The following is a 25,182-nucleotide window of genomic DNA, read 5'->3' as shown; positions in this document are numbered from 1 at the left end:
GAAAGTTGAGGATTAGAGCGCCAACGTCATCCCGGTCCAGACCTAGAAGTCCACAAAAGGGACTTATAACATTGGCAGGTAAAGTGTTAAACAGAAAGAGAAATAGTGCACAAAGGTAAATAACATCAAGAGAGTTGTAAATGAGACAATCCGGACAAAAGCAATATTACCCAAGCTTCTTTGTAGCTTGGTAGTAGGTCTAAAAAGAATTGCGACTATTTATACATACATACATATATATATATATATATATATATATATATATATATATATATATATATATATATATATATACAGTAAGAATGGGTTACTTTAAGTGGTCTTTTGTTACTCAAGACTATCTAGTAGAAATCGGGGTGCGAAGTGCAGGATCAACCTGGTAGCCTTGTTTATGCATCACGTTTTTATCAATGCGTTTTTTTTTTCTTGTTTTTATTCTTAGTAGGAATGAGTGTGTTTCGGTTGTCCGTCTAGAACAGGTCGGAGTGCGAAGTGCAGGGTCTACCTGGCAGCTTTTTTGGTGCACCACGTTTAGAAACATTGTTTCCTGGGATTGTGAACGCTTGAGATAGTAGAAGCAAAGCAGTTCAAAAGCGTTTGTCCAATCTAAGGTTGGTTGTGCTTTTCAGTTTCTTTGTGTCTTTCTTTGTGTGTGAATATGAGTTCTGTCCGTGTCCTTGAAAACCGGATGTTCTTCTGTGTAGATATGTCTATATGAGCAGGATGAATAAAATCATTAGCTGAGTTAGGGCTGTTGTCTGTTGTTAGTTTTTTTTTTTTTCTACCACTGTCAAAAAAGTTTTCCTTCTGCCAAGTCTTGAGATAGTTATTTATTTATTTTAAATGGGTCAAGGCTACGAGGGCATTTTCATCATAATATACTACAGCAAGAAGAAGAAAACTCAGCACCAAGGGTTACAGAACATTAACCCAACCCTCCATAGTTACGCAAAAAAAAGGAAAACAACATATACCAGCGCAAGCGCCAGTTCATGTCAAGAACTGCCTTCCATAACACGAAATAGGTAGTCATGTCTGGTTTACTTTAACCCCGTCAACGTCGGTTTGCGGTTCATCCACTGGAGCCGCAAAACGACGGAAACTTGGAAACATCCGAGAAGCAGCGAGTCACCACACGAAAAAGAAATCGCCGCCATTGAAAGTGGCTCCGTTGACGCATCAACCCCGAGTGCAAAAGGAATCTAAGACAACTAACGTATAGTTTTTTTTACTAGTTGCCATAAGCGTCACTTCCGCTCAATAACGACTTTATTTTTTACCAAAAGCAACATTATTGGCGAAAGTAATATCCAGAAAAAAAGCCGTACAATTTGTTTTTTTTTTTCCTTGCAACGAACAGTACAAGCCTCTACTATGTGTTTGTCTGTTAGGACGGAATGCAGGATACGCTCTCAAAATATAGCTGAGGCAACTATGTTGAGAGCATCAATACCAGAAGCGCAAGGTTCCATCTAAAGAGACTCTATCGTCGTGCTCTTCTAGCACGCTCCCAATGTGCGCAAAGAAAATATATTGTGAAATTATTTCTGCTACATGCGTACTATTTATAAATACGCCAATAAAGATCAAAACACTTCAATGTATGATGGGGCGCTGCTAGGGCAGAGAATGAAAATAAAGATAATTTTAATCCTGGTTGAAATCATGATTTGAAGTGTGATTGAAATCAGACCAGTTTTTCACTGATGATTTACAACAAATCTTTCCCGCAAAAAGAATCCTGCAAAAAAACATTTTTTTTACCGGTTTTTTTTATCATTTGATGTTTTCTATGCGGATTTGTTTTGTACTGAAATCAAACGACAATCAAGCAAGAAAGATTTATGTCTGTTTTTAACACGAGCAGAAAGAAGCGTTGTGAGAAAATCGGAACACCTTGCACTTCGTCAAGTACATAACTTCCTATCGCAAGCAAATGAGAACGCGAAAGAAAAACACATAAGGAATTTTAGCGAAGTAAAAAAATAAAGCTGTTTTTTTTTTGTTCTGTACGGTGGACGTTACATCATTAGAAAGTTTTTAATTAAACTGTAGTTTAAATTGACAGCAATTCTTTGTTCCTCACTGTTAGCAGCGATCAGACGGATTGAACAATCTGCCACGTTTAAAAATAAATACACTGTTAAAGAGTCACTGCTTTCTATAATACAGTGATTTAAATAAAATTAATCTGATTTAAATCAAATTATAATTGTTTAAATCAAATAAATCTCATTTTTTTGAATAATAAAAAAATAGATGACTCTTTATTACCCTGGGCGCTACTGAGTATGCAATGATTTAAATTTATAGAATAATGATCACCGTGGTGCTTCTGTTATAAAAAGGAATTAATATATGACTTTTAAGGACTTTTATTTTTGTCTTTTTGACATTCATGCCGTACTCGCTTAGATGGCCAGGTCCTGCTTACAACCATGCCAATGCTTGTGTGGGTAATGCACTATGTAGCAATTGGCTTCGAAAAAAAAAAAAAAACCCATTAAGATTATTATTTTAATTACGCTTCAGTATTTAATTTTTAGGCGCAATATTGCTTCTTTATTTCACAGCTTTCTTTTACATTAATTTCAGCGTGCGTGAATCGCGTAACGCTTGGTTCGTCGTCTATTTATCTCATCTAAAATGTAGGACACTTTATATTAAAAAAAAAGGACATATCGTGGTGTTTTTGGCAAATGTTTAATTGAGCGGACTCTTTTTTTTTTTTTTCGACGCAGCTGGAGGAGGCTGAATTCATCCATTTCCTGGAGCCCGGAACATGGTACCTGTCTCTGATCAACGACGACTCCCTGCCCACCTCCGTCGCCTTCCATCCTGCCATCGCAAGTAAGCGTGCAAGGAGCCCACGAGATGCACCTGTAGATCGGCTGATCTTGGCGTGGTCGTCAATACTTGAACCACCTCGTCAAACACGTACAGTGTCGTGAGAGTGCGACACGCAACGTTAAAAGCCGTTTTAAGCGACGTAAATATGGGAGCTATACTTCTTGGGAACGAACGAAACGAAACGCAGAAACAAGTGAATTCTCACGTTGGAGGAAAAATAGGTAGCTGCAGGCTGGCTACCATGGCAACGGACATGTCTAAGGGACGTCATGTTCGTTCCGCGCGTTACGCTGTACATTCTACCGGCTCAGTGCCTAGTCGCACGCGAATCTTTAAAAGGCGAAAGGCGAATTGCCCTCGAGGGGCGGTGCACCGACTTTTATACTTTGCGCGAATACCGCTTAGAATGGATCCATGGCGTTTATATAACCCATGAAACGCGCTAGATGTTCTCCCCGCGCAACAACAGTCGCGGCAAAAAAATAAAAAAAAAAGAGCGGCGTTCATTGCCTCAACTTGCAGCCAGAGTAAGGGGTTACGTGGTGTGGAGCCATAAATGTGCCGTTAGTGTTTATCATAGCCACGCACTGGGGTTGGCAGAGCACGGGACAAGCGAGGAGTTCCAGACATTGTTAGGGTCCGGCTATTGTCGTCATTGCGACGAATGGACTCGAGCCACTAACCAAATTCTTGTGGAGCTATTGGTTGACGCTAGCCGAATTCTTGTCGAGCTGTTAGAGTGCATGAGAGAGGCAGGAAATGAGACAAGCATCACTAATCGTCGGCCGAGACAGCAATCGAAAGCAGATAAGAAATTACCGCATGCAAGTGATGTTTTGGTATTGCGCGTTGCTCAGTCAGTGTTGCTTAGAAAAAGGTAGACTACGAACGGCGCTCTGAGAAGCTGGTGATCGCAATTTTGATTTCGGCTTTAGTAGAGGGATTGCGGCGTTCCTCATATATGCAAGTGGGGTTACAAAGAAACATATTTCCAGCATGCCATACGATATTGTGCATAGATCAAATTTTCGTATAATAGACGTATAAGCACATACAATTACCACATACGTTTTCGAAGCTGACGGCAGCCGGTACCTTCGAAGTTGGAACCAAATAAACTTTACAAGGAGAGCTTCGAAAAAAAAGTTTATTCTGAAGCTACTGTCGAGACGTTTTATAACGAAGTCAATGGGAATCGGAAATCCCTTCGCTATATCTGCTATCTCGTTATAACCGACTTCGGTTATAACGAAAGGCAAAAGAGAATGGGAAATCGTGATCGCTTCGCTATATCTGCTATTTCGTTATAACCTACTTCGTTATAACTGGTCTCGGGTATTGTGAATTGTTTCTCCGGTAGCTCTTGTCGCGCGTCCTCCCGGTGTTTAATCGCGTGAGCGTTTATTATTTTTTCCCCCCGCAGGAGACGTGCCAACATCTTGTCCCAACAACTGCCATGGCCACGGTAACTGCCACCTCGGGAAGTGCCACTGCTTCCCCGGCTACATTGGCTTGGACTGCGCCGATAGTGAGTCCCCGTTCGGATACGTATAATTCATCTTGGACGCTTGACCGTTTGGTGGGGCCGCACTCGTAGACGACATGGCGTTCCGAAAGCATCTCTCGTTTCCGACCACGTCCCTCTAAGGCGGGCAGATCTCCCGTAGGCGGGCTCAATTCATGGCACAGGTGCCCGGAATCTGTCCATGTCTCGGTCGGCATGTTGCGTTGCTGAGACTTCCGTCGTTTGCCAGAGGATCGTGCGGCTAAGGTGAGCCAGTTGCCCTACGTTGGCACGGCGCAGAAACCTCCCGATCGGTACTCGAGGTAGAACATGTAAGGAACGCGGCTCTACTCATACTACGAGAACCGGTTGTAAACACTGGTGGCCTGTACTTTCAGTTATTTTGTCACAAATACAAAATGTTAAAGACGTGCTCCGTCTACAAGACTAAAGATTCGCTCAGGCCGTGTTCCAAAATTTACTCGATCTTTCTCCAGGGTAAGGGCTTTGTACCTTGGCGTTCTAAAACCTACCCGCTTCCAGCGTTTTTTCAATCTGTGTTTTCACGTGACATGACCATCCGGAGTAACGGGATCCATTTGGGCAATATTTGAAACACACAGCCTCAGTGAACCGTGTGTGGACAGCATTAAACCCAGTTTAGATAGATCAAAGCGGTCACATAATCGGTATCGTTACAAAATACCGACCCGATCGTTCCTGCTAAAAATACGTACGGCACAAAAAAAAAAAAAAAAAAAAAAAAAAAAAAAAAAAAAAGGTTGACGCTGTAATTGTGTTTGCTAACGGGCGAACAAGCAAAATAGGAACCTCCAGCATATAAAGGTTATTAATTACTCTAGTCTAGAGCCATGCAATTTACTTAATAATATTCAAATATATGGCTTAAATTAGAAACTTTCTAGCCTCCTCTAGAACTACTAAATCAGCACACATTACAAAATATGGGGCATTTAAAACACTTTGCAGCTTAAAAAAAACAAAAAAAAACACATTTAATTTGAACGTGTTATTGAGCTCGTGTATCAGAAGGCGTATCTGCGCCAACAGCCCTGCTCCCCGTGGCCACGGGCGGTGGTTGTCGTGGTGTAGTATTTACTTCCGCTGAAATTAAAGAGAGGCAGATTTTGGGAATACTCGGCGATTTCTTCCGATGAAGTGCCTTGGAGCGCCCGGTCGGAAGGGCGCCTGCATAGGGAGGACGTGCAGAGAGTGCGTACGCTCTTCGCAGGCGTGTGCCCCGTGCTGTGCAGCGGACACGGCCGCTTCGTGCAAGGCTCGTGCCGCTGCGAGGCCGGCTGGAAGGGCGCCGAGTGCGGCGTCCGGGACGACGACTGCGAGGCGGCCGACTGCAGCGGCCACGGGGCCTGCGTCCAGGGCCACTGCGCCTGCCAGCCGGGATACGCCGGAGAACAGTGCGACAGGGGTGAGCACTCGCTGCGCCGTCCGGACTCTCGCTGGCGGAAACGGGCATTATCATAGCCTCCTCTATACTCACGAAGCATGGCGGTTCGATGGCGGAGCCGTAGATTGCCCGCGGTTGCAGATTTGGAGCACGAGGATCTGGTAACAAAGAGCATCAAAGAGCGATTCCCCGGGGAACCTGGACGTCAGCGCACAGCTTTTGCAGCGGCGAGAACACGAAACACACTTGTTCACTCGGGAGAAGCGTGTTTCGGCGCCTCGCCGCAGCGGGGCGCCAGTCACGTGGCTCTCCTCTCATCCGTTGTCTGCCGCTCCACCTCTTCCATTTCGGCGGCCGCTTCTCGTGGCGATCTGCCAGGCTTCGTCAGTATATAGGAGGCTATGGCAATATTCTCCTCGTGGCTATGGATTGGCACTTCGGCCTTCTTATCCGCCGAAGCCGTAATTTCGTTGGATGAGGAGCGCTAAAATAATCTTCGGTGATTATAGACCAACTCGACTCACATACGTCACGCGACTGCGGTGCCGCTGCTGTCGGTACTGCGCGTGCGCAAACGCTTCACTCCTCCCGCGTTTGGTTTCTGCGCACGCCCAGTGCCCGCACCTGGTGCGGGCAAAGCGGGCTTGTTTGAAAACGCTATGTTGGTGTATAGACTTCCTAGCTGTCCGATTTCGGATAAGCCATGTTTGGGCCGCTCGTGGATCTATACTCCGCGACAACTTTTCTTGGCAATGCAGTGGAAGGTACAGGCCCGCGTCCCCTCTCCCATTTTGAGTGTGCGCAAGAGAGCCTTCGTACACTCAGAATGGGAGCGGGGACGCGGGCCTGTACTTTCCACTGCATTGCCAAGAAAAGTTGTCGCGGAGTATAGTGGATCCACGAGCGCCCAGCGTGGATCGTGCACATCGGCAGATCGGTTACAAAGATGATTTCCAACTCGGAGTCGTGTTATTGTGGCTAAAGTGGGTGACAGCGACGCACGAACCAGGTTCTGAGCTCTATACACCAACTCAGCTCTCTTACTTCACGGCCGGCGGTGGTGCTCGGGAGCGGCTCTTTGCAATGTGCCCCCCCCCCCCCCCCCTAAAAAAAAGAAGAAAAAAAAGTTAGGTGCGGGCGGGTTTTTGCTTTGTTGTTTTGGTGTATTACTTCTTTTTATACAGGGTGTCACAAATGAAAATTTACACGATCTTTTTTACCGCAAAAATAAACTAGGCATCGCCGAACGCTCATTCTCCGCCCAAAGGTAAAGATAGGGGTCACAACCAGATGCCAAAGTTTCAGCCCGATCCGATAATTTAATCAAAAGTTATAACTGATTTTCTGAAAATTTCAATGGGAAAATGGAGCCCATTTTTGCCCGTTTTCGGTTTCTGGTGCCATAGAGCCCCATGTGTTCAAAAACTCCGTCGGCCGCCATTTTCCCATTGAAATTTTCAGAAAATCATTTATAACTTTTGATTAAGTTATCGGATCGGGCTGAAACTTTGGCATCTGGTTGTGACCTCTAGCTCTACCTTTGGGCGGAGAATGAGCGTTCGGCGATGCCTAGTTTATTTTTGCGGTAAAAAAGACCGTGTAAATTTTCATTAGTGACACCCTGTACTTCTGTAATTTCTCAAAATACTGCGCTAGGGCTCGTCTGTGCCGCTCTCGCAACACATTTTCTTATAACCAAGGAATTTTACCCAAGGAATTTGTTACAAACTTTGAATTAACTATTGTTTAAAAAATCTCGCAATTTCAGGGCCCAGTGACATCATGCTCGATAGTGAAGAGACTGTGGTATATTTATTATGGGTAATTAATGTCGTAATTTCGCGTTGACAATGCAGCTTTAATTGGACACACCAAACATTATATCAAAGTAAGGGACGCATGAAGTATGATGCCGGGAGCGCGTCTCCGGCCGGTCTACGTAGCACGCCCTTAGAAGTGGTCATTCGATACCCGCCGGATGACTTGATATAAGGGCGCCCGTTTCCGGCTTGAGCGGCGTCGGCGTCGCCGTCGGCGTAACCGCGCGGTGCATTATGGGACGCGTGACGTCATCGGATCGTCATCGTCAGTGATGACGTCATCGGATCGTCATCGTCAGTGATGACGTCATCAGTGACGTCGCTGATGACGTCATTGGCATCTTCCTCGTCACTAATGACGTCATCACTGACGTCACAGATGACGTCATTGATATCCGCATCGTCATCGTCACTGATGACGTCATCGTCACTGGGGTCACGTGACCCTCGTGAAACGACGGTGACGCCGCTCAGAGGGAGGAGTAGCAGACAGGATGAGGAGGTGAGGAGGAGGGAGGAAGGATATACCTTCCCTTTAGTATCCTTTCCCTCCTCCTCCTCAAGAACTGCGCTCTAATCCGGCGTTACAGGGAGTTGTAAACGGCTTTCATTTTTTTTTTTTATCATGGTCATCCGGCGCAATCCTGACGGTGGCAGAGCACGGAGGCATTGGTTCGCAGACGTACGTGTTTCAAATGCCAAAAGCATCGCTTGTTTCTCCGACAACCAAATATTGTAAGAACTTGAGGCTAAGACGAGTATCGTCGGCTGACCCGCCCGCTCCTTCCCGTCGCTCTTGCCAGTGGACTGCCTGGACCCGGAGTGCGGGTCCCACGGCGCGTGCGTGGACGGCCACTGCCTGTGCAAGATCGGCTGGCGGGGAGCCAACTGCAGCCAGCCGGACGAGCGGTTGAGCCGCTGCTTTCCAGACTGCTCCTCCCACGGGGTCTTCGACCTGGACCAAGAAGCCTGCGTCTGCTTCGACCACTGGACCGGCGAGGACTGCGCGAGGGGTGCGTGGACGAGGATTCTCTCGGCCCTGCGAGAAAGTTATATATCTCGCCTAGAGAGACACTGACGGCTTGAGAAACGTGGAGCGCGACGAGACCCCTAAATAGGGAGTGTTTTTGTTTTGTTTTCCTTAGACCGTTTATGCCGTCCCGCAATGCCCTTCGCAACCCGCTGCGAGATCCGGGTTTCTTCGGTAAGCGGCTCGCAGGCGCAGTATCTTTGTTGCGGCTAGCTTAGCGCACGATGGAAAGTGGTTGATCTACGAAAACTCCCTAATAGGAAGTTTTCGTAGATCATTTTCGCCGACTGGCAACGCTCTCCGCAACCCGCTACGATACCAGAAACTCTACAATCTACAGTAAAGGCCATCGGCGCGCAGGCGCAGTAGCGACTTCTTCGTTGCGGAGGGCTTGGCGGAGGGGGAAACGCGGTCTACGAACACTCCCTAATACCCCTGCAGAGCCCATCAGGTTGCGGAATTACTCGATAAGAACGCCGGGTCGCGAGGCAAGAAGCGTGAGCTTATTAAGTCTTGCGGGACATCACGTGACCACATGTCACGTGACTCAGCCGGCAATCTGAATTCTCCTCTAAATTTAGCGGGAAAATTAACGTCACATGCCCTACGTACCAGTTCAGCCTTCCCGGTAAATATAGCGGGGAAACGAACGTCACGTGATCTGATGTCACATGTTTGCCAAGCAATTTCCCATACAATTTGTATTTACAGATTTGTTATAAAAAGTTGTAAAGGCTACACTAATGTGGTCTTTGCGTGTCAATTATATGACCGGGGAGACATATTATATAGAGATAATCGTCACGGTAAGTCGGATGATTAACTAAAATTTGTTAATTGTCTTTTCAAAATAGTGAAAGTAGACACATGGCTTCAATGAGAAACTTGCTGAGCCTTATCGAAAACCTTTGCACGAGTAAAATTAACAAAGATTTGGGGCGCGTGAGAGTCGCGATAATGTGCTAAGGTTACTACTTCTAACGATCACAACGCTGGTGGTGCGAAAACTTGGACGATAAAAGACGGAAACACCGCGCGGGCGCGTTTTCACACCGCTCTTAGCGGCGAGATGTTTCGGTGGCGCCCTCGTTCGGTTACCTTTCGTGATGTCATTACCTTGGGAACAACAGCTTCGATGGTGTTTGTAATGGGCACGGTGGAAGCCTGAAATCATAGCGCTCTCATAGCAACACTGCCAACACCATCAAAATTGAAGTTCTTCCATTCCTCTTATTTCCGTCGACGAGACATCCTTTGCTGGCGTCATAGTCAGCATTCGGCCAATTGTGGTGGTCCGACCCCAGCGACGCTTTCGATCGCTCACGTCGCCACTTGCGCCCGCAGCACGAGTGGTACCGCTAGAGCTCCATTGCGCTTCTCGCCCGCCCCAAATCATTCTAAACTTTACTGATGTAGTGGTTTTTGATGACACTGGGCAAGTTTCCGATTAGAAACAGGTCTTCATCTTCAATCATTAGAAATTTAATTAACACATTTTAGTTAGGTGATCAACCTATTTTGACCATTATTCACCCACATTTTGTCCCCCTGACCGTAAAACACACCTACATAAATTGCATTAGCGTAACTTTCTTTTTTAAAACAAATATGTAAAGCCTTAAAAAAATACATGTATGCTTTAAATAGTGCGACATAGACCTATTGTTGTGCGCGCCAAAAGAAAAAATTGGAATATTGGTGAACTGGTCAAATCTTGCACCGCCCAGCTAAGATTGTGCGGCTTTCGTGACCTGGCTGCATGCGCGACGCTGTTGCGCGAGCCACAAAGGCAGAAGCGGTCCGGGGAGCTGTGAGAGCTACCCGTCGAGTTTCTGTCCTGGTTGAGGTCCCATCCGCCGCCTCAACTTTCTTTGCGACACAATTGCGAGACACTGGGGTATCTGCCTACCAGGGTTCAAGGACGCAACCACCTGTGCGTCGTAGGTACGAGTACACATGCTGGAGTGGTCGCTGAAAAGGTCACCCCCAGCGCAATTGTAACTTCCGCGGTAGCGAGGAACGGCTAAAAGGAAAACGCTCGAGGTGCACCTAAGCACTTCTTACGAGTTGTGAATGCGAAAGCACACACGCCGCTCTTCGCTCCCTTTAATCTGCGGCGTATGTACAACGCGCTGACCTTGGGCGTGGAACGGTGGAGCCGCTGCCTCGCGGACGCGCAGCGCCATCGGGTGAGCGATTGTTCAAACTGTCGTATGCCTTGCGGGGCGAGGAAGGAACAGACAGCAAACAACGTAGTTCCCAGCAGAACGAACCCTTTGGTTGTTTTCCATGCGCCGTATATATTGCCACGTGCCGCATAACCGAAAAGAGGCGAGCGAACGTGGTGATCAGTGATAACGCAACAGTGTGATAACAGAGTTAGGATAACACCACAAAAACTGACGCGCAGCGTCCAATGGGGGCCTCGTCGACGCGCGCCAGCCAATGGGACCGAAGTGTAAAAGGTCCTGTTGGCTAGCTTTGCGCGTGGTTTCATTAAGGTGCCGTTTTGCATGGTTTCAAAGCAGATGACGTCGGCTCGCTCCATGAGACAGTTAATGCTTCCGCATTAATAAATTGCTTTCTCCCAGAAGACGAGTGTCAGCCGAGCTTACCGACTAAATTATGGCTCAAATCAAAAACAAACACCCGGTAACTGTATTCGAGGTCCATAAGGTGCACGCCGATGAAGATGCACTTCTTTGCATATGGACCGCTCGAAGGTATTCCTTGCAGTATGCTGGTGGACACAGGGGCAAACGTCTGCTTAGTGAGGGCTGATATATTTTACCAAACAAACGTGTCCCTTGAGTAGTAGAAACGTCCCGCTGGACGCTCATTGCGTAGGGCCACTGGCGATTTAAGACCTGTCACGGCGTCAGTGCAACTCACGTTCCGCTTCAGCACTCAAGAATTCTTGCACATAAATTACGTAGGAGATATATTTGAAAAATGTATCAGTGGTCTTGTATCTTTGAAAGCAAACGATTGCTCGATGGATCAATAGAGTGAGGCCTAAATCTAAATGAGTAAAACATCATTTTGTGCAGCCGACGAGCGCTTCTGGAAATTACTGGGTGTATTCCTCCTCCACTCCACATCAGCTGTTTTTCCCCACAATCCGAAGTCGTCGTTTGGATGAATGGTGGCAATAGTTGCTCTGAAGGTATCGCGGTCCCTGAAAAAAACGACGCGTGTGACAATATCCCAGTCATTAGAACTGGAAAAACGCCGATGAATTTCGCCAATGAACACGTCCCTAGGCGCATTAACTTAACGGATAAAGCGGTACACGTCAAGCAATGTTGTTGAATAGCAACTTGATTCTACATTGTGAGCCTCGGTAGCAAGACCACTGAAACCGCCAACGTTGAACAACGGGAGTTGACAGTGTTTTTGCCGGAGCTAGCGCAGTGCTCCAAGTACCACGTCAGTCAACCTCAACAAGAGTCACTCTTGAATTTGATCAGCGTCTACGGAGATATCTTCGCTGACCAGCACGTAGATACTCGTGACGCTATTCCAATCAAGCAACCACCTCGGACACTTCCGCTCGCAGAAAGAAATCAGGCCACCGATGTAATCCAGGAACTGCGAAAACAGGACGCCATTAAGCCTTCATCCCATTCATGTGTTTCACTGCTGCATGGTACTGGTAAAAAAAAAAAAAAAAAGAAAGATAGGAGCACGAGGTTCTGTATAGATTATACCTTCGACTGAATGACATTTCGTAAAAATTAATGACAATTCGTAAGAATTAAAAACGTCTAGTGGGAATGCTTGTTTGATCCTATCTGAAAAAAATAGAAAACACAGTTGTACATTCCATTCCGCAAGTTGTTCTTGGCTTTCCAAGATTTTTTTTTTTTTAATGTTCGCTGCAGCACATTGGACGTTGTGACCAGTTTGAAGCTTTTCTTTTGCTCCTCCTCCGCGGAGTTGGACTAAATGATTCGGGAATAAATAATGCTGCTCTCTGCTCGGTGTTTTTCTGATAAGACAGTTCTTGGCGCGCGCACATGACTAGGAGAAGAGTTCTATTGTCTCCGACTGGTTAAAAATGCACAGTAGAATCCCCACCTCCAGCCCGCGCCCGTCGCCTCCCGCCGGGATTTAGCCACGCGTGCACCGAGGTCTTACGAAAAGCAGTGACACGGCTACCCGATCCCCGAGTCCTAATCGAGTGGCCGTGGCAGTGAGCTCGCGCTGGAGGCGAAGCATCTAGTGCATTCTTAACCTGTGACAGACTATAGCGGAACGGCGAATACATGAGCGCCGCCGATACCTTCCTTTGGAAAAATACTACGAGTTCTTTGCTTTACAAGCGTGAATGTTTTATGATGACAATTAATTGAAGGAGTTCAGCAGCGTCTTTTATGGCCCCCAGCAATAGATCCCAGCGGTAGTTGCTTTGGGATGAAATAGCCTCATCAATCTCGTTCGGGATCTCTGGAAGGCTCGTTTGAACGTAGTACTTACCTCTCAGACCTTTTTTGTGTTTCGCAGCCAAGTGCAGTCTGGACTGCGGGCCGTTCGGTCGGTGCGAGGAAGGGCGTTGCCGCTGCGAGCACGGCTGGACGGGGCCCCGGTGCGACCTGAGGGAGTGTGACCCGCGCTGCCTCAGACACGGCCAGTGCAACAACGGCACCTGCGTCTGCATCCAGGGTTGGATGGGCCTGCACTGCACCCTGGGTGAGGCCAAGATTTTTCCCTCTCTATCGCTCGCTATTTTCAGGTACGCGAAGGCATCTCGTGTGGGTTCATATTGACCAGCTTTGATCGATATATATGTATATTAATGCTACGAATAAAGCGGGGGTAAGCGCAATGTATAGCGTGGTTTTCATTGCGCTGAGTCTTAGGAACTTTTTTGTGGTCCAGAGAAACGTAATATGGGGTTTAATATAGCAGCATTTGTCGCGCTACATTTTAGCGGGAAGTACTTTTCCTTTATATTGCGTGAAAAAGCCTGAATTGGAGTAATTATAAAACGTCAAATAATTGACTGCGTTTAAATTAAACAGGTAGGTCGGATAGATTCAGCCTGTTACAATTCTTGTTACGTTCCCATGTTGCACTTTTTGTGGACTTTTTTTTTTTTTTCATCAAACCCTAGTGCGATGCGCACTGCAGCCCTTCGGCAGATGCCACCATTTGGTAGTGGAGAATGGCAGGCGCGTTCAAAGACAGTCTGATGACATGGAAACAGGTGCGAGGAACGATATGTTCAGACTTGTTTGGCTCAAAGTACGCACGAGAAGGTAACTCGACAGTGCAGTTTGTGGTTAAAGTATGTAGAGCATTTAGGAAGTTTGTTTGTATCCAGAACGTTCATGTACACCCACTAGATGTCGCTTTCATCCAAGCCCTCGCGGAAATAAGCAGTGATCGCCTTCTAAATGAACGAGGAAGTTTTAATTGGCTACATAATATCCGTTTTAAAATTAGATTAGACAAGATTTAATATGAAATGTTCTTTTGCATTCCTCAGACTGGATTACTACATACTTATCATCAAAAAAGAGCTATAACTCCGTTTACCTATGAGCTGAAACTGCAGGCAAAGCTACAAGCCCAAGATATAGCCCACGCTCGTGGCTTTGAGACATGCGTTTCTAACGCGAGCGCTCGTTCTGCGGAAGAACGCTTCGAACCAGCGGCCTCGAGCTCTCGTGCTCGTGGTATTGGCTGCAGGCTTAGCATAAGGGTGAACGGAGTATAGACGCTTTAAACACGCTCCAGATTACAGCTGCCATGGCCGACCTTCTCTTGTCTTACCGAGATGCCGCGCCACTGAAGCGGGTGTTGACGAGCCTCGACAAAGGCCTATGCTAGGGAGGAGGACACAGTAGCACCTAAAGAGGCAATGACCTGTCCTGCTGCGGTAATGATGAAGCAAAGCGAACGGAATAAGAGGAAACAAAAACTGAAGGTCGGTTATGGCGGCGCCCATTCACAGCTGCCTGAAAGCGTCTATACTCTATAGGATGAAGCATGCTTTCGAGTAACCGACAAGAAACACACTTCCAATTATAGCTTTATCTCGATAACGATTTTGTGTTATAAGCTTTACGAGAGCGTTTGTTTCGAAGGCGAGAGCCAGATGCCGGGCGTTAGCGTTCCCCGTTCTAAGGGGTGCTCCACATACTGGCGTCGAGCCCGACTGAGTGCAACTGCAACGGGTTGCCATGGCAACGGCTGCGTCGGCACAAACCAAACCGGTTGTTACCTCGTTTTGTTGGAGCCGACGCAGCAGTCGCCATCGCAACTCGCGTTGCGTTCGTACTCAGTCGGGCTGAGCGCAACTGTGTGGATCGCCCCTAACGCGTTCGTCGAATGCGGTGGAGACGAATGCTGCCTTTGTCTCCACTCGTCGAACGCGTTCGAATCCGAAATAGCCCAACGGCAGACGCCGGCGTTCCGCGTTCTGACAATGTTCGACGAGCTCAGTATAGTCAAAGGCAGCTAGTTTAAAGGCCGACGAACAGTTCGCACTTTCCACTTTTCCTTCGCTTCCTCCTCTCCCCCCTTCTACCCTGTCACCCTTTGTTTGTCCCCCCCCCCCCTCCCCCGGTGGTGAGGAGGATCTTCTGCCTTGCAGGATCTCGAGTCTGGTCGTCGGCCTTTTAAGGCCGACGTACACCTCGCGCTTTCCAGTTTAGCCCGCCTTCTCCTTTCCTATATCCTCTCCACTCTTTACCTTCCCCTAACTTAAATCCCCTCGCTGCTTAGGAGAGGGGAAGCACTGAGAGGATTATCTTCCCTGCAGAAAACGGAGGTTTTACGTCGGCCTTTAAGGTGCGCCCACTAATCATTCTAACCAGAGCTCGGCCTTCTGGCGTTCCCACTCGCTCTTGTCTCCTCTTCCCCCTCATTTTCTCGGCGCATATTGTGCTTGCACAAAGTTACTTGTACCACTGTTCGATGGGACTCGGGGCTCGTCAAGCTTTGCACTGAAGATTTTTCCCTACCGCTCTACCATATCTTTAATATAATATAGAAATAAACCTTAGTACTTTTTTTTTCTTGATAGGTGCCACAGCGTGTCGTCTATTTCGTCAGCTGCCTAAAGTGGTAAACAGACGACCAAGTAAAAAAAAAAAAAAGGAACAGACGGGCTATTTGCGTCATGAATCTTCGCGAATGGATGTGCACCTTTACCTGAGTGAACCAAAGGTGAGGGTTCTTCGGCCAGAATGGTAATAAGCGCAAAGGAATCGTCACGGTAACTCCGTCCGGTCCGCCGTTTGGTTGGAGGTTAGAAGAACCGGCGCCGTCGCTGTGCTGAACGTTCTCTGGGGGGTGGGGGGGGGGGGGGGGGAGGGAGGGGGGGGGGGAGGGGGGGAGGGGGAGGGGGGGGAGGGGGAGGAGGGGGGGTCACTCCCACATCAAGGGAAAGGTGTAAATCGGTGAATCGTCCGGGTCACCAAGTATGTAGGGACGTTCGACCAGTCCGATGTCCGTTCGTCATCAAACATATTCTTAAAGTATCGACATTTGCTTCTACCCGATAGCGTGTCGCCACATGGTGCATAGGTCAGGTGACATTCATTTTCCCGCCATATCTAGCGGGGAAACTAAATATATTTAAAAGTCCCGTGACGTCAGGTCACGTGGCGTTAGTGTTCCGGCTAAATTTAGCGCGGAAACTAAATTGGTGTGTGGGCCCCATGACGTTAGGTGACGTGAAATTAATGTTCCCGCTAAATTTAGAGGGGAAACTAGATTGGCGTATTGTGACGTCAAGTCATGTGACGTCAGTGTTCCCCCTAAATCTAGCGGAGAAACTGTATTGGTGGATAGACTCCGTGATGTGAGGTCACGTCACGCGAATGTTCCCGATAAATTTAGCGGGGAAACTAAATTGGTGTATAGATCATGTGACGTCAGGTCACGTGACATCAATGTTGTTCCTAAATTTAGTGGAGAAACTGAGTTGGTGTTTAAGTCACGTGACGTCAATTTTTCCGCTAAACTTAGCGTGGATACTGAATTGGTTGTAGGTCCCCCATTTGACGTCAACTTCCCCACTAATTCTAACATAAAATGTGCGAACGCAGGGATAGAAAGAATTTTGGGATTGTGATGTTAGATGAGGGACAAGAATTGCCTGCGCGTCGTTGCATATCTAAAAAAAAAAAGATATTGAGTGGGCAGGTACGTATAGGTTTCTTTATTTTCAGTTCATTGCCGTTGCTGGCATCACTTTCTGTGTCCTCATCGTATGTCTTCCATTTTTAATGCGAAAGCATTTAATGCTCTTATGGAGCGAAGCCTTAGAAAAACGGCACCTAAATTCCCATTGGCTGAGCGACGCGGCACCTAAATTCCTATTGGCTGAGCGAAGCGGCACCTACATTCCCATTGGCCCATTCGCAATAAAATACATGCAAACGAACAGCAACATAAAAGCCTTGACACGGAAGTCGGCGGGTTTCGGAAATACAACAAACACACACAAAAAAGCGCAGCGACGCAATGCTTCGTCCCAGAAGCCGTCGTGATGCCGGCAGGGTTCGCCGCGTCTGCGCAGTGGCGGAGCGTGACATCACCACCGGAGCACCGTGTGCGATAGGAAAACGTGGCGCTCTGCTTGTAGGAATACACTGCGTGCATGAATGCTTTCACATTCCTACACGTAAGCAGTCTCAAGTGTCTCTGCCGAATTTTTTCTCTTTTAATTTTGTGGAGGGGTACGAAGTAGCCTACGCGTCCCATTTGCTGTTTATTATTCCTCCAACAGCCACATCATCTTGTCGTTAGACACTATTCCCAGTTCCCGGATATGGTACAACCGGCTGTGTCGTCTTTCTATTTCGGACGGCGTTCGTTGAACGGGCTTCGTAAGCATAGTTTACTTTTCGGGAACACCGGAGCGCGGCTGCCGCGCACATAAGGATATGCTCGGTCTATTGACGGTCAGGGGGATTTCGGGAGCATTCCGTGCGGGCCCGCCATGATTCGGGATTGCACTGTCGCGCGGAACTCCACGCAGCGAGGATTAGGTGGATCTGGAGGCTCAGGACCGCGTCGGGGGGTCGCTGCCGCGTAATGCTGCCTCTTCATTATTGCAGTAAGGCTCCTGACTGAGCGGCAACTAAGTCGTATCTAATTAGCCAAGTTGGCATTTTCCCCGGGGAGAGCCGCCTTGTGCCCTCCCGCTCCTCCTTACTTATGTGCTCCTTGGCCATTGATGAGTCTCAGTTCGTAATGCGTAAAAACACATTCACATAAAACAAAAAAGTGCGTTTTGTTTGACGCTGACGCCGCCGTCGAAACAAAACGAGGCAGCCACACAGGGCCACCCGACGCCGGCGTCTTTTCGTGGAACCCCGCGTTTGTGGAAAGAACACGTACATGTTTTATGCGTCTGCTTCGTGCGATCGTTGTTGCCTCGCCATTGTGAATGCATTGCGCTCGGAGACGGCCGTCTTCATTGAATGGACCATGGCGATGATTATATATATATGTTTACACTCCTGTTGTACGCAGCATATGAGGCATGAACTCGAGAGCGATGCTTCAGGTGCTCTTTTGGCACGTTTGTGTCCAAACAAAACTTAGCACGGTGCTACGCCCGCGCGCCAGTACCTTTAATAGCACTGCACTCAGCTTGTGCGATGGTGTTTCCCAAGGGGAACTGTTGTATTCCGTATTGGTGGCGTGCACACAAAGAATTCACAGAACACATTGGGGGCGTTCTGTGAAACGATAAGAGTCGTTTCACAGCGTCGTGCGCCTACAGCAAACACTGCTTACCAGGGGTTTCCCCAGGAATTGAAATTAGGGGGAGGTCTACATTTTAAGGGGGAGGGGGGCCATTGAGAATAGAGGGGGGTTTTCACCCCCCTATGGGGCTTGTAGGGAAATCACTGCTGCCCACAGTCAGATGTTCCAATCGGCTTGCTTTTCTCCGCGCTGGAATGCTTCCAACCACGTTTGGGGACTGCGCGCGTCCCTGGATCTCTCTGCCTTTTTACTTTTCTTGTGCGTGCATCGAAAATAAAAACAGCAAAAACAAGTACTACACTGAAATAGACGCATGTCACGTCCGCTCGCTCGCTGATTGGCTCGAGCGCGCGCGTCGAGGGATGAATTGGCTCCAAAAGCGTCGTCTCCCGGCGTCGGCGTCCTCGACGCGCGACTTTTTTTCTTTTAAATACAAAAACAAGCAAATATTTTACCCCTCGATGCGCGTTTTTCCGCAGTGTGAATGCGCCTTTAGTGCAGAAAACTTTCCACCACTTGTAGACTCTTCCAACAATCGCCATCCGTGCGCTGCCATCCTTGTCTGCTGGGCTATGGAATGTCTTCTGAGCATGCGCTGTTGCTCTGTTGTGCGGTGTATCAGGCGCTGCGCATGCGTCCACAGTTCAGTGACTCAGCACTTTTCGCCCAAGTGATAAGCGCTGGAAAGGTTATAGACCTCTGCAAAAATCGCCTTCAGCGAGGCTGCCTTCTGAGCATGCGCTGTTGATCTGCGGTGCAGTATATCAAACGCTGCGCATGCGTCCACAGTTCAGTGACTCAGCACTTTTCGCCCAAGTGATAAACGCTGGAAAGGTCTATAGACTTTTGCACAAATCGCCTTCTGCGCACTGCCTTCTGAGCATGCGCTGTTGCTCTGGTGCGCGGTGTATCAGACGCTGCGCATGGGTCCACAGTTCAGTGACTCAGCACTTTCCGCCCAAGTGATAAACGCTGGAAAGGTCTATAGACTTTTGCTCAAATCGCCTTCTGCGCACTGCCTTCTGAGCATGCGCTGTTGCTCTGGTGCGCGGTGTATCAGACGCTGCGCATGGGTTTACAGCCCACTGACTGAGCACTTCTGGCATAAGTGATAAGCGTTGGAAAGGACTATTGACATATTTCAAGCGCTTAGTGGAGATAAAATTTCCCTTTGTCTCTTCCGCATATTCGGTGTCGTTTACTGGAGATGAGAATCGTAATGTTCATCACGCCGGTGGTCATTCGAATAGGGGAGGGGGTCGTTTTTAAAACGAAGTGCGCCGCAACTTGCGAGCACGCGTGCCTCAGCGTTTGCGCGTTCTCGGGGGCACAACTGCGCTGCGGGCTCGAAAAAGGAGAACCTCTCGAGGCAGCTCAAAGAGAAAACGAACCGTCGCGCATCAGAACGTCGCACGGAGGCTAATGCTGGCGCTGGCAGCCGCCGCGTCTCTCCGTGCGAGGCTGGAATCCCAACACTGGGACTTCTTTTTTTTTATTTTATTATTACCACATTTTCAACTTTGGTTGTTGTTTCTTAGGCTGAATTTTAGTCTACCGCAGTACGAAAAATCGCAAGAGCGCCTGATTTTTTCTTTGTTCGTTCGTTCATCCTTTTTTACGGTCTTTGGGGTGTTGCGGAATTTCTCTTCGTCCCAATTTTCCGCTCGGCGGCATTCTGCGCCTGCTAGTAGTTTCGGTCACGGCTGGGCTTTTGGCCGCTGACGAGGGCCCGGGTCCGGGGATAGGCACCGCATCAATTTTCTGGCGTCCGTGTTCGCGTTTCTGCTGACCGGATCTCGCAGTCGCTTCACGTCGTCCTTCCACGCTTTTTTTTTTTTTCGTATTTTGTAAAGAATGTGTCGTCGGATGAATTTTTAGCGAGCAAATGACCTCCATTCTCTGCTGATTTTGTAGCTTCCTCTGGGGAGGGGGGGAGGGGGGGGGGGGGGCAGGCAGGCACGATGCCAATAAAGCTATCGTTGTGCCGCACCCAATCCGTGAAGCCGTAGGTAAAAATAGATTTAGAATTCAGATCGATTTTTATTTTGTCTCGTTTCTGTGTGGAGAAACGAAGCAAAAGCTGCCAAATTACATTGGAGGCAGCAGCTATTCCGAGCAGGGAGTACTTTTTGAAAGTTTCATGCTGCGTATTACAAACGCAGCGATTAATCGCCTTGTCCTGTTTCCCTGTTTCCCTTCGTCTGTGTCCCTGGATTAATCGAAAATACGCATAAAATTGACGTATATCATGCGGCTGCATTTACCCTCTCCCAAATATTTTTTATTAGAAATTTCGAAAATCCTCGGGGTTGCTTAATCCCTTCTCTCTCCCCCTTGCCCCTTTGTGCCCTCTCCCCCATCTTTCTACGCCACTGGAGTGGAGGGGAGTAAAGGGGAGGGGGAGGGGGGGGGGAGGGGGAGGGGGAGGGGGGGGGAGGGGGGGGAGGGGGGTTGAATAGACTAGCTCCCCGTCCCCCTGTTTCGACGCCTTTGCTTAGAGGCGTTCCAACTGAGCAGCGACGAGTGAACAGCACAGCGTGGACTTTTCCAAACAATGGTGCCATTAGGTTGTGGAATTAAAACGGTTCGCGTTTCATGAACTCACGAGTGGCCATGACAGACTTTCGAGCGAGAGGCTCGTGCCAGGCGTCGTAGTGCGCAGGCGCGTTCAGTGGCGTCCTTTTACAATCTCTTCCTTTGACGTAAGGATGAGGCTTATCAGTTATAAACGACCAACCGTTTTGAAAGTCTGAATTAGCCGAACAAATAATTATTACTTTTCAAGCAACCGTGAGTCAAGTGATCTAATCGAATACTGTTTAACAAAGAGTAGCTGTAATCGAGTACTTTCTGAGTAACGTGTACAGGACTGGTCCTGGGATAGACCCTCTGCTTAACGTTTGCGCTGTGCATAGTCAGTTGCCTAATTCACAGATTACGTCTTGGTGGAGCTTTCACGAGAAAGTTTCTTCATAGAACCAAGAAAGCCGCCAGTCTGAATTGCCCGGCATGCAACGTTCCGGAAACCATAGAATACCTCATCAATGCATGCACTGCTCACGTCACTGAGAGGCAGGTACTATAGACAGCTCTTAAATATAGATTATAGACCATTTACTGCCGAGGAAATGCTCGAAGGTTTGGACTCAATTCAATGCTCCGTTAAGGCAACCTACGAACTTATGACCTTTTTGCAACACACGACTGGCACAGAGTAGAGCAATCTGCTAGATCAATACCCACAAGCTAACCTTTCTGTTCCAATCATCATCATCTCTCTTTCTCTCTTTTTTCTCTCTGATGTTGACAGGGTAAGCCGCAAGTACTATTTCCATTGCAGAAATCTTTGTTTTATTTACGCACAGCGAAAGTACTGCATAGCGGATTAAAAGTTTATGAAGGAGAACACCCGCGACCAAGCTCAGCGTTTTTGATGGAGCCGAGCTGGATCGGGAGGGGCTCAGTACTCCGGAAGACGACCGAGTAAACGCGGAGCGAAGGCGAGCGGAGGGGAGACATGTAATAGAGGCGCAGCCTTGACGCCGCGAGCCAGTTTTTCGGCCGCAAGAATTACTGCCGCAGTCAAGCGTTGGTATGAATGGCTTATTATTCCCGAAATGAGAAGAGACTGCCCGGCCACTGTAGAACGCAAAGAAGGAGCGGGCGCCAACGCTGCAAGTATACATTTCTCGCTTTGTACTTCCCTTTCCAGCCACTCTTGCATGCTAAAACGGAAGGGAGGAGTGGTATCCCAAGCAGCACGGAATTTGGCAAAGCATTGACCAATGGCTGGTGATGGCTTTTTGGCCAATGGCCAAAGAGTAGCCATTCATCGGCCAATGTTTGGCCGATGGCTGATGGCCAGTGGCCAGAGTAAGGCCAGTCATCAGCCAATGGCTGGCCACTGTCTGGCCACTGACCAAAGGACCAGTTCAAGCCATTGGTCAATGATTGGTCAAACCTGTTCATCTTGGGGTAGTCATTAATGACTGAAGCTAGACCTTGACCAAACGAGTGGTCACTGTCGCAATTAGATTTATGTCTTCTTTTCTTCGTCTTTTCTTTTTGGTGACTTCTTTTCTGAGCCGGCTTCCCCCGGATAGACGAGGTTATAGAAGAGTGTATGTACGCTCCCTGGCCATGGGGAATGCACTTCCATTAAGCTGCCGCTTGACGCCTGAGTTCCGTAGGGTAAGGCGACGGTCGTATTGCAGACGGCTGTCCCGAAGGCTGCAACAACCACGGTCAGTGCGTGCGGGACGGCGAGGCGTGGCGGTGCAACTGCCTGCCGGGCTGGGCGGGGCCAGACTGCAGCGTGGCTCAGGAGACCAAGTGCACCGACAAGATTGACAATGACGAAGGTGGGCCTCATTGCAACAAAACAGCAACGCGTTGGCTGGACTATAGGAAATTCGATATTAGTTATTAAAACGGCTCTGAAACAGAGAGCGGGGCTCATCCACCGACCTCGTCGCACCACCCACGGGAGGCGGGCAAGTTGCCCCTCCTATACCTGGCGTACCCGTTTTCTGGGAAAGGGGTATCTTGGTGGTTGACCCAGGCTCGGAATAGGCAATCCCCAACCCGGGGTAGACAACGCCAGGCCAGGGGTAGACTACCCGGGAAGGCAACGCACTATTCTGGACCCCGTTTCTGGTAGAAAGCTGTCCTGGTATCGCCTGGCCATGACGATTCAGACAGACGCTCTTTCTACTGCCCTTCTCTAATTTTACTTTGTTCGCCACGTTTTGCACTTTCGTCGCTTCTACTACTTTCACACTTTTTGGTGGCAGTGGCTAGTTTTGAGTGTGTCTTTTCACTGAGGTCCACACTTGGACACTGTTTGGGCAAGTGCTATTGTAATAACGCACTCATCAAAATCAATTGTGTGTTGCTGAGCTCCATGGTGGGCGGCACACACCACATGCCAATCTTCGCGTTTTTTGCTAATTCCAAAATGAACCAACCACCGATCGGCCTAAAGCCGCATCAATAATCTATTTGTGTTTTCAACTGGTGGAACCCCGTCTGCACCAATAAGACTGAGGCACTGTCTAAGTTGCCCCCCTTCACTTTTGTCTGTCCAAGAAAGCAAGCTGTGGAGCTAGAGTTCTAAAATGAGAAAAATATTGTGTGGTTGTGTTTTTTCTTGAGGTGGAATTAGTTTGGAGTCTAAATATTCCCAAATGCTCTTGCTGTCTGGGCCGTTTGGCGTCAGTGTGTAAGGTTAAATTAATAAACGCAGCCTCTCCTGCGATGAGGTTCGACATGCGAGAAAATAATAACGCATCACTTTGAGTACACCTTTTCCCTCGCTATCCTCATATGGGAGATGAAGCTGTTGACGAATAGCCGACTATAACTTCCCTGTGGTACAACCAGGGGGCCTACCAGCTTTATCGTTTAATCCCAGCGGGCTATTTTTGGCCCCCACTCTATCTGGAAGAAGTCCAAGTCCTCTCAAAAGCGGTGTTAAAGGGTCACTCCGGCCGAGGTGTAGAGTCATTTGACCCTAAACAAAAGAACGATTGTCGTTTCTGACTGGCCATCAAGGCCTCCGCGCTATTACGACGTAGAACAAGAATGTAAACAAAGCGTCTTCCTGTTCCCTCGAAGACGGGCTGGGCGACTGCGCCGACAGCGAGTGCTGCTACCGGCCCGAGTGCATGGAGAGCCTGCTGTGCCTGTCGTCGCCGGAGCCCCAGGATATCCTTCTGCGGAAGCAGCCTCCCGCGGTGACAGCCTCTTTCTACCAGAAGATGAAGTTCCTCATCGAGGAGGACAGCGTCCAGAGCTACTCGCACAGGGACGAGTACTCGGAAAGGTGCGCTCTCCCGCTCGATACTCCTGCCTCCTCCAACCAGTGCGAAAGTGTCGGACCCACCGCCCTTTGGGAAAGCTTTACTTTTACGGGAAGATTCTTGACAGTAGAGAAAATAAGGCTATGTGTTCGCAGATTATTTTTTTTTTTTTGTAAGCACATATTTGATGGTTAATAGACCGTTTCCAAAATTCAGTGAGGCCGCTTTAATCGCTTAGTGTGCGTATACGCTAATGGCGACTTTCTGGTCGCCAATGAAAGAATCGGTTGGGGTGGTTGCAGTAGGTCGAAGACATACACCGAAGTTAATAACCCAAAGCATGTCCTCCGAGATGTGCGGTTCACGCCTGCGATTTCGGAAGCCTCGCACAAAACGTGTGATTTCAAGACGTTAGCACAATGCGGCACCAAAATAGCGCTCGTTTCCGACTGGACGCACGACACGCTCCCCTTTTAAATAAGCTTCTTGATGCGAGTATTATCAAGGGCTTTGTCATGGTCAGCGCTTCGTACAGATTATAAGTTTTTTGAGTGTATGAACACTGAAACTGAGAAAGAGGTGTATGGCGAGGGGCATGTTTCCGTCTGACCCGACGAGATCGACGTACGATATTGACGGTGCCCGATGAAATGCTTCGTTTTTACAGACGTTAGCATCCAAAAAGTTAAACTTCTATTTGAGCCGCTAGATGGCACTGAATTTTCGAAAAGGTTAGAGTTCCTGTATATGCTACCTACGCTCCCGTAGGGAGCCTATACAGGAACTCTAGAAAAGGTCTATTCAAATCGCAAAGCGCTTCCACCCTGATATCGAATAGTCTGTAACTCCAGTGCTTTAACGAAGATAGAATTTAATGTATTACTGGTAGGGCATTTCGCGCAATTAGCTTGTCATTATTGACTGAAACTAGTTTAAGAGTATTTAGTTCCTTTCACTGCGAATGAGCAGTCACAAAGTAGACCCTTTTCAAAAATCCATCAAGCAACATTGGCGGTCGCCAT

At 48.2% G+C, this 25,182-nt stretch overlaps 1 protein-coding gene across 1 annotated transcript in view; it reads left to right on the top strand.

Annotated features, from left to right (window-relative positions):
* Positions 1–25,182, top strand: part of LOC8052969 (teneurin-m) — a 109,675-nt gene that overhangs the window by 9,303 nt on the left and 75,190 nt on the right. Inside the window, exons 3-9 of the mRNA XM_040207508.3 lie at positions 2,742–2,850; positions 4,274–4,378; positions 5,607–5,801; positions 8,404–8,613; positions 13,137–13,322; positions 22,574–22,720; positions 23,976–24,183. Coding sequence (XP_040063442.2) covers positions 2,742–2,850; positions 4,274–4,378; positions 5,607–5,801; positions 8,404–8,613; positions 13,137–13,322; positions 22,574–22,720; positions 23,976–24,183 — 1,160 coding nt within the window. The remainder of the gene's footprint in view (positions 1–2,741; positions 2,851–4,273; positions 4,379–5,606; positions 5,802–8,403; positions 8,614–13,136; positions 13,323–22,573; positions 22,721–23,975; positions 24,184–25,182) is intronic.

This window comes from Ixodes scapularis, unplaced genomic scaffold (genome assembly GCF_016920785.2).
Source record: "Ixodes scapularis isolate PalLabHiFi unplaced genomic scaffold, ASM1692078v2 PGA_scaffold13__105_contigs__length_92229423, whole genome shotgun sequence".
Lineage (NCBI taxonomy): Eukaryota > Metazoa > Arthropoda > Arachnida > Ixodida > Ixodidae > Ixodes > Ixodes scapularis.
This window is presented reverse-complemented; position numbering and strand designations above follow the sequence as displayed.